Here is a 14,345-nt window from a genome sequence, read left to right on the forward strand (position 1 = left end):
GTCCTTCCGACAATCATATCTTTTTCGATGTCTTCACATTTTTCCTGCAGCCATTTCGTCTTAGCTTCCCTGCACTTCCTATTTATTTCATTCCTCAGCAACTTGTATTTCTGTATTACTGATTTTCCCGAAACATGTTTGTACTTCCTCCTTTCATCAATCAACTGAAGTATTTCTTCTGTTACCCATGGTTTCTTCGCAGCTACCTTCTTTGTACCTATGTTTTCCTTCCCAACTTTTTTGATGGCCCTTTTTAGAGATGTCCATTCCTCTTCAACTGTACTGCCTACTGCGCTATTCCTTATTGCTGTATCTATAGCGTTAGAGAACTTCAAACGTATCTCGTCATTCCTTAGTACTTCCGTATCCCACTTCTTTGCGTATTGATTCTTCCTGACTAATATCTTGAACTTCAGCCTACTCTTCGTCACTACTATATTGTGATCTGAGTCTATATCTGCTCCTGGGTACGCCTTACAATCCAGTATCTGATTTCGGAATCTCTGTCTGACCATGATGTAATCTAATTGAAATCTTCCCGTATCTCCCGGCCTTTTCCAAGTATACTTCCTCCTCTTGTGATTCTTGAATAGGGTATTTGCTATTACTAGCTGAAACTTGTTACAGAACTCAATTAGTCTTTCTCCTATTTCATTCCTTGTCCCAAGCCCATATTCTCCTGTAACCTTTTCTTCTACTCCTTCCCCTACGACTGCATTCCAGTCGCCCACAACTATTAGATTTTCGTCCCCCTTTACATACTGCATTACCCTTTCAATATCCTCATACACTTTCTCTATCTGTTCATCTTCAGCTTGCGACGTCGGCATGTATACCTGAACTATCGTTGTCGATGTTGGTCTGCTGTCAATTCTGATTAGAACAACCCGCTCACTGAACTGTTCACAGTAACACACCCTCTGCCCTACCTTCCTATTCATAACGAATCCTACACCTGTTATATCATTTTCTGCTGCTGTTGATATTACCCGATACTCATCTGAGCAGAAATCCTTGTCTTCCTTCCACTTCACTTCACTGACCCCTACTATATCTAGATTGAGCCTTTGCATTTCCCTTTTCAGATTTTCTAGTTTCCCTACCACGTTCAAGCTTCTGACATTCCACGCCCCGACTCGTAGAACGTTATCCTTTCGTAGATTATTCAGTCTTTGTCTCATGATAACCTCCCCCTTGGCAGTCCCCTCCCGGAGATCCGAATGGGGGATGTGATGTCTCTTGCAGCGGTCTCTCCACGATATTTTCAGAAATTTTATAAAATATATAACTCAGTACATATCTCTTCTTATCTTACCGATTATCAATGCAAAGTAGTTTCAAGCCCAATTATTCCTTGGAGCGTCCATTTACTCCATGGAATAGCTTCTCTGCTATCTATGTTTTCTCTTATGAAAAGAATAGGAACTTCTTGCCGATTAGTCGTGAAAGAAGAAAATATATGTACGTATTGTTGAGCGAGTCGCCATCTTGATGAGATTCTGTATGAGAAGGAATTTAATACATGAACTAAACTAAAGTAAGTGTGTTCGCGTATTATTTAACGGATTATTATTATTGACAGTGTCTGCTTACTACGTTGTGTTGCACGGGATCAGTGGGGAACGTCTGATTTACACTGGATGAACCTGCCGTTTTGAATGCTCAAGATATCCAGTTACTTCAAATAAATAGGCTAACACGGTCTTACCAGCAGATCTCCGGTCTTCCCCATGTGATCACCGAAAGTTAATAATTATTACAAATGTTTCCAGGAGATCGACTGACAATTTTCGTCGCACCGAGACTTCGAAATTGCTTCACTGCCTTATTGGAATCTAAGTTAAGCTTAATTTAATCAGGACAGAACAGTATTGAACTGTGTGAATGTGATAAGTCTGCTTTGTTAATGAAAATTCCCTTAATATACGCATGTTTTTACTATCCTGATCAGTGAAGCTAAATCAGGCCGGTGTGAGAGAGGTTCTTTAAATTTTAGAAATATTAAAGGGACTATTCCGGAATCTTTTGCCAATGGAGAGATCATCATGATACTTCTTCAATTACAGGCCACATGTCCTGTGGATACACGTTACGTGTCTTTAATGCAGTGGTTTCCATTGCCTTCTGCATTCTCATGCCTTTAGGGGCAATTTCCCACCCCTAGGACAAGAGAGTGCCCTGAACCTCTATCCGCTCCTCCGCCCTCTTTGACAAGGCCGTTGGCAGAATGAGGCTGACTTCTTATGCCGGAAGTCTTCGGCCGCCAATGCTGATTATTTATCAAAATTTAGGCAGTGGCGGGGATCGAACTGAAGATTATGAATCAAAGACGCTACCCCTAGACCACGGGTGCCGTAGCATTTATGTGAAAAGATTATGGCCACACGACGGGAATTAACAGACTTTGAATGTAGAATGGTATTTGGACCTAGACACGTGGGACATTCATTCTGTTTCGGAAATCTTTAGGGAATTCTGAGATACATAATGTCAAGAGTGTGCCGAGAATATGAAATTTCAAGGATTATCACTCAGTACGGACAACGCAGCGGCCGACGGCCGTCACTTAACGACCCGACGCAGCGGCATTTGCGTATCTCGACGAGTTTGCGAACAGACAAGTAACACTGAATGAAATAGCCGCAGAAATCAATGTGGGACTTACGGATAATATAACCATTAAGACAGTGAGGTGGACTTCGGCATTAATGGGCTGTCAGCAGACGACTAACCCAGGTGCCTTTGCCAGCAGCTCGACATCACCTGCAGCACCTCTCCTGGGCTCTTGACAATATCAGTTGGTCCCTAGACGACTGGAAAACCAGTTCCTGGTCAGATGAGTCCCGTTTTCAATTGGCAAAAGCCGATGATATGGTTCGAGGGTGGCACAGGCCCCACGAAGCCACGGATCCAAGTTGTCAACAAGTCACTGTACAAGTTGGCGGTGGCTCCATAATGGTGTGGGCTGTGTTCAATGGGATGGACTGTGTCCTCTGATCCAACCGAACCGATCTTTGACTGGAAATGGTTATGTTTGGCTACTTGCAGACAGTTTACAGCCCTTCGCGCATATCATGTTCCCAAACAATGACTGAATTTTGATTGATTTGAAGAACGTTCAGAACAACGAAATTATTTGACCAACCAGGTCGCCCAACATGAATTCCATCATATATTTATGGACTTAATCGAAAGGTTAGTTTATGCACAAGATCCAGCACCGGCAACACATTTGCAATTACATATAGTTGTCAATAACGTTCCGTTAGACACTAGGGAATAGCATGAAAATAAATTTAAAATGGTGATACAGATATGGTTGAAAGAAAAATTATATTACAACACATGAATTTATATACAATGAAAAAAAATGATAATCTTATGCCTTGAAAGGGATTGTGAGCAAACAAAAATGTAACTTAGGCTTACAACCTAATTTATGTAATTGTTGTGAACAATTTCTGTGTAAGAGTATTTAAGGTCTCTCTCTCTCTCTCTCTCTCTCTCTCTCTCTTTGTGTGTGTGTGTGTGTGTGTGTGTGTGTGTGTGTTTGTTCACAATCAGATTTGTAACAAGAGGTTATGATTTTTTACGCAACATAGTTGTTTACAGGTAACTAAAATCAGTTTCAGTTACTGTCAGCAGTGATGATAGGAATTGGCATCTCATGTCATGGTTTGTGACAGAGAATAAACAGGTTGATGTGCAATACCTCACTTGTCAATTGAGTCCTGGTGAACAGTCGTACCGTCTAGAGCCACCACCTTGCTTTATCGTTCAAAAGCCACTGCTCACTACTTGTCACAGGTTAAAAAGATTAGCTTGGGTGTAAGAAACCTGTTTGGATGCTGGAAGTATGGAAAAGGTAGTCTGAACTGATGATTTGCTTTACACATTGTTACACAACATGGCAGGGTACAAGTAGGTAAGAAATGGCATTAGGTGATCCACTAGGCTAGCCAACAGAGCAGTTTTCAGGAAGGCAGTGGAAGTATTTTTGTGTGGGGGATATTTACATCAGATGAAATAAGATGCCTGATATGTCGACCAGCGTCTTATCATTTTCACTGACTAGTGATGTAGGAACCTATTGCCATATCAGGTACATCAATGTTTTTTTCAAATGCAGCAATACACAGTTACATTCTAGAGCTTTGTGCTCCCAGCAAGTCACTTGACCTCACTGCAGTATGAGACCCCACTGAGTAATATGTGTATGCCTCGGACACAGCTCCAACATTTGCAGTGGCAGTTAAGCTTGCAGTGCCTTGTGGATTCTATGCCATCAGGGTAAAATGAAGGGTGTCTGTAATTCAATAGCTAATGAGTGTAAATCTCATGGGTCATGTTATGTGAGATCATGTATTAATAACTAACTTTATTTGAGGGAAACAGCAATTAATTGGTTGATCAAATATTAAAATAAATAATATATTAGATATATGCTTTTTATTTTGTGGATAAAATTAACTATTACCTTTGAAATTTGGTTCCAAAACATCAGCAATAGCTATTCTTACCTTCAAGATAAACAGCTTTGATTTAACAACTGAGAAAGAGTGGTTGCAACAAATACTAACAATATAATACAGTAGAGCTGTAGCCAAGGGCAGACAGACAATGCTTACTTTGTGAAGTTTATGGAATAAATTAATTGAATGTAAAACTGTGGTGAGAAAATAGCGCAAATAAATTTCAGGTTGGGCTAAATTGGGTTGCTGGATCCTCTTATCAGCTCTTGGTAGCATTTTTGAGAAGAAACTATCCAGATTCCTGCTATTAGGTTACAGAACTCATTCATAATAACATTTCTTATGGGCAGAATAGATTTCTTATACCTGACAGACAATTCGTACTTGGAGCTTGCTTTTGTTGTTATTTCAATACAGAGTTTATAACTCTAATAAGTGCTTTAAAATATTAGAAAATATCAAACAATGTTGAATATGAATACCTAACTAACAAATAAATGAAACTAATTTGAAACCAGCTAGTGCAGTTAAAGACAAAAATATAACTACAACAGGAAAATTGTTTTGCTCCACACTTATTAGATTCATTAGTTTCATTAGTTAGTTCAGTTTTGATCGCAAATAATTTTATTTTTTATACTTCACTGTGTGCACCATAAGAAATAAATACATTTGTAATATAGACTGAACTTTTTAATAATAGTGTCAAAATGATCACATCCAACACCTTGCCTTGAAGAGATCATTATTATCAAAGTAACTGAGGACATATGAATACATACATATTAGGTAATCACTGAAATATTATAAATAAGTACAAATGCTTCAATTAAATTACCCATTTGTGTCTTCATGTGACTCCATCCATTCGTGTATATAACTCAGTCCTAACAGCGGATTTACAAAGACAGATTTTGTTCTGTTGATCCATGAAATACACACTGTAAGTATGAGTTATGTCAAAGCCGTCACCTGGCTAGAAATATGCTAACTCTGATACATACAGAGCTTCCTGGGCTAATAGGTCATAGTCCAATAGGTCTTCATATCTATCCTGATATTTTGCCTGGAGATGAGCTGTCCATCTAGCAGTTAGTTTTGGCACCATATTATGTGTTAAGACTCTCCATTTACATCCTCCTCATGACAAATGATTATCCATATTTGTTAAGTGCTCCCATCTGCACCCCTAATGAAAAATTTCAAGCTACGTTTAAGACCTGATTCCTTTTTAAATTGTAGGTCACCCTTTAAGTCACAGTGTTAGGAATTAAGACAAGAACAAGTCACATCCACCAGAACTGTTCCTAGTTAGTCACCATGGCATTCAAACCACCTCTTACATTGCAAGCTGCTTTACCTCTCCTAATCAATTAGAATTCCACATTTCCTGCTGTTCCAGAATTCATAAACCCACTCCATATGTCATTTTAATAATAAAAATAAACCAAAATTATGCATCAGTGCCTGTCTCCACTTAGAAAATGAGTTTTAAATGTGAAGTAGAAAATGCTTCTAATGTGGGTATTATTGTAGGTTAATCCCTTACCATAGTCTTGAAAATGAAGTAGTATCCTTTTGCTTACACATTTCAGTTTCATAAAACATATGGTGGAATATGCTAAAGCATTTCCGGCATGTAGCAAAAACAGTTCTAAATTTGTGACTAAGTTATGAATAGTGCTTCAAACACAAGTATTATTTGTTGTATTATGTAGCTTGTAGACCCACAGAAATTGTTTTGCCTTTCTTTTTTGTTGCTTTGTGTTTACTTTGTAGTATCCAAGTGAGAAAATTTGAACAAATTAGTTGTGAAATGACAAAATATGACTGTTAACATTGCCGATAATCTCTGACTGATATAACTGACATGCCATTTTGTTTTTATTTACAGGATATTCGTGAATCGGAGTCTCCATTTGGAGAACATAAAGTTCTATGGATTTGACATGGATTATACATTGGCTGGTGAGTGTTGAATATTATGCAAGTCTTTTAAAGTATAAATAGAACATAATTTTTCACTTTGCGTTGTGGCTTATATTGAACACCTTGGTAGATGGTGCAGTGAATTATTATAAACACCTAAATACAGTTGCAGTAGACTTACTCCTGCAGACAGTGTAAACAAAACTGAAAGACTGCTTTTGAAAATACAGTCCCAAAGGTGGTTGTGAAATCATTCATTTGCTGAAAATTACATACGTTTGGTTATGATATTGTTGCTGATAAATGTGGTATCTTTACAATCAATCAATCAATGACTCGCAACATAATTTCTGATAGAACTAAATCTGCAGTAGTAACACCAATCAACAAGACTGCAGCTCGTGGTCTAGTGGCTAGCATTGCTGCCTCTGGATCATGGGGTCCTGGTTTCGATTCCCAGCCGGGTTGGAGATTTTTCTGCCTGGGGACTGGGTGTTTGTGTTGTCATCATCATCATCATCATCATCATCATCATCATCATTTGTGACAGTGGCTCGATTCAACTGTGTAAGATATTGGACTGTGTAAAAATTGGGACCTTTTATGGGAGCTGATGACGACACAGTTGAGCGCCCCTCAAATCGAACATCATCATTGCCCATCTACAAAACTGGAGATACGCAAAACACATCTACTTACTGGGCCATTTGACTTGTTTCAGTGTTTTAAAAACCAGGTGGCCTACTTAACACACTGACTTTCTTTTTCTCAGTGGAAGATGCCATTTGGCTTTCATAAACATAAAAAATTAAGTCTCAATGGAACTAGACAAGGAAAGTGATGGTGTAGGTATATTCTGCGATTTTGGCAAGGCCTGTATTCTGTAATTTTGGCGAGACTTATGATTGTGTGAAATGTAACATTGTTTTTAAAAGAAAGGCATTCCTTATGTGTAGCTAGACTCTTACCTTCATAACAAAAAACAGAGGATCGCATTCAGGAAATGCAAATTATGGAGATAAACAAGATGTGGTACTGGAACCAGTTCCATTGTCAGCTTATTTCAACTGTGTAAAGAATTGTAATGTATCCGAGGTATAGGCACATCAAAGGGCCTTTGGATGGTATGGTGGCTTACGTGCCTTGACGATACAGATAGTCATACTGTAGGTGCAACCACGTTAGTGGGGTATCTGTGGAGGGGCCTGACTAATGTAAAGTTCTTGAAAGGGGCAGTAGCCTTTTCAGTGCTTCCAGGGCAAACAATATGAATGAATGATGGCCCTGGCCTTATAACATTAACCAGTAAGGGCCCACAGTGTTGGTAGTTTGAACAACTGAAAGCAAGAGAAAACTACAATTGTTATATTTCCCAAGGACATGCAGTTCTACTGTATAGTTTAATGATCATGGCATCCTCTTGTGTAAAATATTCTTGAGATAAAATAGCCTCCCATTCAGCTCTTTAGGTGGGGACTACTCAGGAGGATGTTGTCATCAGGAAAAATAAACTGGGCATTCTGCAGGTCTGAATATGGAATGTTGGTTGAAAGCAATTATGAATAGTTTAAAGATATTATCCAGCTCATTTAGGGTGATGAAAATTTTTTGTGATACATATATACGTAGAAGTGACCTGGAGACATGGAAAGGATTCAGATAGATAATAGTTAATTTTATAACCAGAATTTAATTCAAAACATTTCCAAGTGCAGATGTGGACTCTGGCCATAATCTGTTGGTTATGAAATGCAGATTAAAACTGAAAAATATTGCACAAAGATAGGTAACAAGGAGATTGCTCTGAAAGAAATTGAAAGCACCACTTATTGAGACCACTCATTGAAAAGCAGGTGCGTTGAGTCATCGAGAGGCATGTACAGAAAAGAAAGAAAACTTGCTAACTCTTATATTTTGTGTGTGTGTGTGTGTGTGTGTGTGTGTGTGTGTGTGTGTGAGTTTAAAATTAACATTTGGGGAAAGAAAATTAAGGTTCAGAGTAAAGAATAAAAACTTTGTGGTTTGTCAGAGTCATCAGAATGGGCAAAGAACTTGGAGGAGCAGTTGAACGGAATGGATAGTGTCTTGAAAAGAGGTTAAAAGGTGAAAATCAACAAAGGTAACACAATGACCATGGAATGTATTTGAGAAACTCAGGTTATGCTTATGGAATCAGATTAGGGAATGAGCCTTTAAAAGTAGGAGATGAGTTTTGCTATCTGGGCTGAAAGATAAGTAACAATGGCTGAAGTAGAGAAAATATAAAATGCAGATTGCCAATAGTGAGAAAAGCTTGTATAGAAGAAATTGGAGAGGAATTTGTTGTTACCTAACAACCTAGAAGTTTTTTACCTTCACTTCGTCAAAAAAGCACTTCTCAAAAAGAGGTATTTGTTAACACTGAATTTAAATTTAAAAGTTCAGAAGGCTGTTCTGAAGGTATTTGTCTACAGTGTGTCCTTGTATGGAAGTGGGACGTGGAGTATAAGCAGACCAGGCTACAAGAGAGAAGTAGTTTTTGAAATGTGGTCTTAGATGCTGAAGATTTGTTAGATGACGTAACTAATGTGGAGATACTGAACAGAGGTGGTGAGAAAAGAAATTTATGGCACATCTTGATTAAAAGAAGGGACTTATTGATAGGACACATCCTAAGGCAACAAGTTATCATTTTTTTTGGGGGGGGGGGGGGGGGGATAAAAATTGTATGGGAAGACCAAGGCTCATCCACAGTAAGCAGCTTCAAATGGATGTAGGTTACAGTAGTTGTGTAGAAATGAAGAGCCTTGCATAAGACATACTAGTGTGGAGACCTGCATCAAACAAGTCTTCAGACGGAAGACAACAACAAGTAATAAAATTTACTGACATACAACCAGTGCTTATTTAAAATTCTGCTCTGTTATGCTTACATACCCCACTTACTGAGACCACTTTAGCCATCTTCCTTACTTTTATTTCTAAACCACAATTAGTAGTTTATAAAAACTGTTAAAAGTTGGTATTTTAAAGTTTTGAAGAGCATTTCACAGCTGTCTATTTCTTTTCTGTTATCTATGGTAATGCTACAGAAAATCAGTCAGTTGCTTTAATGGGTGTTAAATGAAACTTTCCTTACGCTGGTGCATTTTGATGGACTTGAAAAATTAGAGCCTATCCCAGTGTAATAAGTCCTTGTATGGTTCTTGATTGTAACATAGAATGTTTTCTTATAAACTGTGCAATATTTCAGTGAGACAGCTACTCATCATCTTTAGGTATGACAGTAGTGAGCTTAGTGGCAAGCCAATTTGTAGGCCAGCTCACTAGAAAAGTGACGATGTCTCAAAGAGGGAGAGGCTGCAATGTAATTGCAGGGGAAGTTGATATCCATAGCCCTCTGCCAGAGAAGTAAACTATGAATCCCAAGCTGTCTGATGCAGAGTGCAGGAAGTCTGGTCACCAACCACAGAGCATATTGTGTGCACTAGAGCAAGTTGTTCACATCCAACCTAACTGTCCTGTTTATGAAGTGTGATCCCCCTGGATTCATTACTTTGTGACCAATGGTGTCTTTCATGCTATCAGTGCTGGCTCATACACTTTGCAAAGCAGAGTTCACATGACTCTATTAAGTACCAACAATATTTACTGTAATCAAATGTAACCAATATAATTATGAAGCCAAATTTAATGATTGTAGAGTAATTGCAGAAGGAAAAAAAACAGCAACTGAAATTATATGATGAAAAAGACAAAACATGCAAAGAAAGTACTTCTTCACCATGAAAAGAAGGTGCTAAGTCCATCACTTTTTGGCAGGCTTTTTGTCCCTTCTTTGTGGTATTTAGCTTCAGACCTTTCTTTTTGCTTGTCTTGGATTTTGGTTCATTTTGTGATAGATAGGAGCACAAATTTATTGCATTTTGACCATAAAACTGTTTAAGTTCTTTAAAGTCTGCATATTTTTCATAAAATATTGACAGGAGCTTTGAAATTATACCCTTACTTACTTGCAAAACACTCTTGATTTACCTTACAAAAAGTTTCATATTGAAAATCACTCAATAGTTTCCTTTGCTTGATACTCAGGCTCGACACGTCCTTGCAGACCACTCGGAACATTCCAAATCTACTGGCATTCAGGCTCTTTTTTGGTAACTCTACAACTCTGAAGTTTTTTATCACATTCCATCTAAGAGTCTGTCAACAGCCTTGCCGCAGTGGTAACACCGGTTCCCCATCAGATCACCGAAGTTAAGCACTGTCAGACTGGGCTAGCACTTGGATGGGTGACCATCCGGTCTGCTGAGTGCTGTTGGCAAGTGGGGTGCACTCAGCCCTTGTGAGGCAAACTGAGGAGCTGCTTGATTGAGAAAAAGCAGCTCTGATCCCTTAAACTGACATACAGCTGGTAGAGCGGTGTGCTGACCACGTGCCCCCCCCCCCTCCCCCCCATATCTGCATTCAGTGACACGTGTGGGCTGAGGATGATACAGCAGCCGGTCGGTTTCATTGGGCCTTCCAAGGCCTGTTCGGACTGAGCTAGTTAGTACCTAAGAGTGTACCCATATCGCAAGTAATATTTTGGCATTATCTAATCTCGTAATGATATTAACAGCTTAGTGAAGATATAAGAACACTGCATAGGTTTATTCTGTCCTGAGCACAAATCAAAAAAATATTACAGATACCCTTACTTTTTGATCAAGGATTTGACTCACATAATTGTGCAAAAAACTAATAACTTGATTCACTCCTCTGTTTCCCACATCTTCGGTGTAAGCATAATAATTTCATCACTGTTGAGCATTTGATGAGGGTTGAAACTGTAGAATGATAATTGACACTAGTTCAACAAATATCGTTAGTGCTGGCATTTGGCAGGGATAGGTTTTTATTATAGTCTACATATACATCTACATCCATACTCCGCAAGCCACCTGATGGCGTGTGGCTTCATTTTCTGCCATCTTTTTTACTTTCGTGAATAAAATTTAATAGCCTTTACTTGTGAACCTTGTCTCCCATACAAAGTTCTTTAATTTGTAATTTCTAACTATTATTTTTCACAGATATTTTATAAAAGCTTTGCATTCAAACCTTTTAATTCTGCTTGAAATTTGTCAAATGTTGAGCAGCTATCAGTCCGTAAGTACCCAAATGATAAGATGAATTTGTTGTTCAATATTTCCGGTGTAATTGCCTAGGCTTCTGTGGCCAGAATCAGTTGACATAAAAGCTTTTTAAGTATTGACCCACATTATAATGTAAATGCTATACTGGAGAACCAACATTTTGGCTGTGGTTACGGAGGCATTCTTCTGGGTTGCGGTACTCAGAAAACTTTTATTTCAATTTTCCAGAATGTTTCAAATGCAACAGGGAGTTCAAGGTATTTTTCTTTATATACTATGTGCCATTTTTTTATTGATAGTTCTTCTTGAAGGTAAATTTTGTCTGTCTTGCCCTTAAATGCACCTGTGTTTATAATGGCTGCCGCCTCTTCTTTAGATAGATTCCAAGGCCAATTTGCCTTTGGGAGGTGTTCCCTTATCCTGTATACTTCAGTGTATAGTATGCAGTCTGCACTTTGTTATTCTATGCAAAGCAATGCAGGCCTTTTGACAAACAGAAGTTTCACTCATTGTATCATCTTGTTTGTTTCTTACAATGTATCAGAAAGAGCAATCTCTGGTATTAGAATTGTCATACCTTCCACAATCAATCTTCCTCACAGAAATTAAGCTGGTTCAATAGTAAGATTTATTATTCCAGTTACCTAACAAATTAAATTTCTCTTTTGTGGGGTTTGATTTGTTTAAATCACTCAAACACTGAGCACTTGCAGTCACTACCTAGTCATGAGACTTTGCCCTAAGGTACCCACGAACAGTACTCATTCTGCAATAACATTCTCTCTTTTGAGCTGATTGAGTAACGGATGGCTTCTAACCTTCATCTTGTGATGATCCACACATATTAAACATCCAAAGAGGACCACACTACTCTCACACTTCAAACTTAACATGATTGTTATCCGGAAACAGCTCAGAGTAAAAAGCTCAGCCAATCACATTTGCAGTCACAACCTAAGTGACCTAACAGCTGTAATGTGAACTGTGGTAGCAAACCTTGGACTTCCCCATTCTTTCTGTGAGAAGACCAACTTAGAATGTTATTTCCATTACCACTAAGAGTGAAACTCATTGTATCTCAGTGACTTGGCACGTTATTTGAAAGTAATTTTAACTGCCTTGTAGTACCAATGGACTGGTTAGTTGCCCACCCATTGCATGATTTGATTTGCTGGAATTCATTAACAGTACTACGAACAGCTGATCTGCTGCAATGGAAAACAGCTTTGTTTTAATGATTTCCACCCCAAATCTTGTATTATGTCTGCACTTTTGTGTGGATTGATGTATTTATTATATATTGTGTTTGATGTTGTCAGTTGGCCTAACAACAATAAAACTGAAAGTAACCAAATGCACTGAAATGTACAGAATGTATGGAAGAAAATAAAATTTGTGAAGATACAGTGACAGTGGAACCATCAGTAAAAATGAAGGTTTAACCCAGGTCCAGTGGTATGTCCAGACAGCCTAATAGTTATGGTGAATGAATATTATAAGCAAGAAATCCAGGGTAGAGTCGTGGTCTGAATTAGATTTTTAATTGTTGCTGCATATTCATAACATCTACATATACATCTACATGGCAACTCTGCAAATCACACTTAAGTGTCTGGGAGAGGGCTCATTCAACCACCTTCACACTAATTCTCTAATATTCCACTCTCAAACAGTGCACAAAAGGAAAGGACACTTGTATTTTCCCGTTTCAGCTCTGATTTTCTCTATTTTAATATGATGATTTTTTCTCCCTTTGTAGGTCAGTGTCGTCAAAATATTTTCACATTTGGAGGAAAAGGTTGGTGATTGAAATTTCATAAGAAGATCCTGCTGCAATGGAAAACAGCTTTGTTTTAATGATTTCCACCCCAAATCTTGTATTATGTCTGTGACAAACTCTCTCCTGTTTCTCAATAGTACTAAATGTGCTGCCCCTTCTTTGAACTTTCTCAGTGTACTCCACTAATCCTATCTGGTAAGGATCCCACGCCGTACAGCAGTACTTCAAAATAGGATGGACAAGTGTAGTGTAAGCAGTTTCTTTAGTAGATCTGTTGCATCTTCTAAGTGTCCCGCCAATAAAATGTAGTCTGTGGTTCACCTTCCCTACAACATATTCTATGTGTTCTTTCCAATTTCAGTTGTTTGTAATTGTTGTTCCTAGGTATTTAGTGGAATTTACATCCCTTAGATTTGATTGATTTTCATACTTTCCATTGTTTAGGGTCAAGTGCCAATTTTTGCACCATTACAGATATCTTATCTTAATTGTTTTGCAATTGTTTTTTATCTTCTGATGACTTTACTAGATGATAAATAACAGCATGATCTGCAAACAATCTAAGACGGCTGCTCAGATTGCCTCCTAACTAGATTTATGAAGATAAGGAACAACAGAGGGCCTATACCACTATCTTGGGGAATCTCAGAAATCACTTCTGTTTTATTTGATAACTTTCCATGAATTACTATGAACTGTGACTGACAGGAAATCATGAATCCAGTCACATAACTAATATGATATTCCATAAGCACCTAATTTGATTTCAAGCCACTTGTATGGTATGGTATCAAAAACCTTCTGGAAATGAAATTATTATATAAAAGCAGATAATATTATAATTGTAATAGTTTTAGTGTTATAAAATTACAAGGAGGGAAAATGGCTGGCTAGTACTTATCTTCTCGTAAGATGGGCCCCTCTCAACCAGATGTCTGGGTGACCTGGACCTCCTTCCAAAACTAACCCAACCTATCTATCCCTTATTCCTCCTTGAGGTAGGAACTAACAGTTCTGAAAGCTAGAATGGATCTCCTTTCATATGTT

At 38.2% G+C, this 14,345-nt stretch overlaps 1 protein-coding gene and 1 pseudogene across 4 annotated transcripts in view; both read left to right on the forward strand.

The window, feature by feature from the left end:
• Positions 1-14,345, forward strand: part of LOC124615874 (cytosolic purine 5'-nucleotidase) — a 470,708-nt gene that overhangs the window by 348,424 nt on the left and 107,939 nt on the right. For all 4 annotated transcript variants that reach the window (XM_047144059.1, XM_047144044.1, XM_047144051.1 and 1 more), the window contains exon 2: positions 6,367-6,440. In XM_047144059.1, the coding sequence (XP_047000015.1) occupies positions 6,367-6,440 (74 nt within the window). The remainder of the gene's footprint in view (positions 1-6,366; positions 6,441-14,345) is intronic.
• Positions 10,586-10,704, forward strand: LOC124555802 (annotated as a pseudogene).

The sequence above is a fragment of the Schistocerca americana genome, chromosome 1, assembly GCF_021461395.2.
Source record: "Schistocerca americana isolate TAMUIC-IGC-003095 chromosome 1, iqSchAmer2.1, whole genome shotgun sequence".
NCBI classification, from domain to species: domain Eukaryota; kingdom Metazoa; phylum Arthropoda; class Insecta; order Orthoptera; family Acrididae; genus Schistocerca; species Schistocerca americana.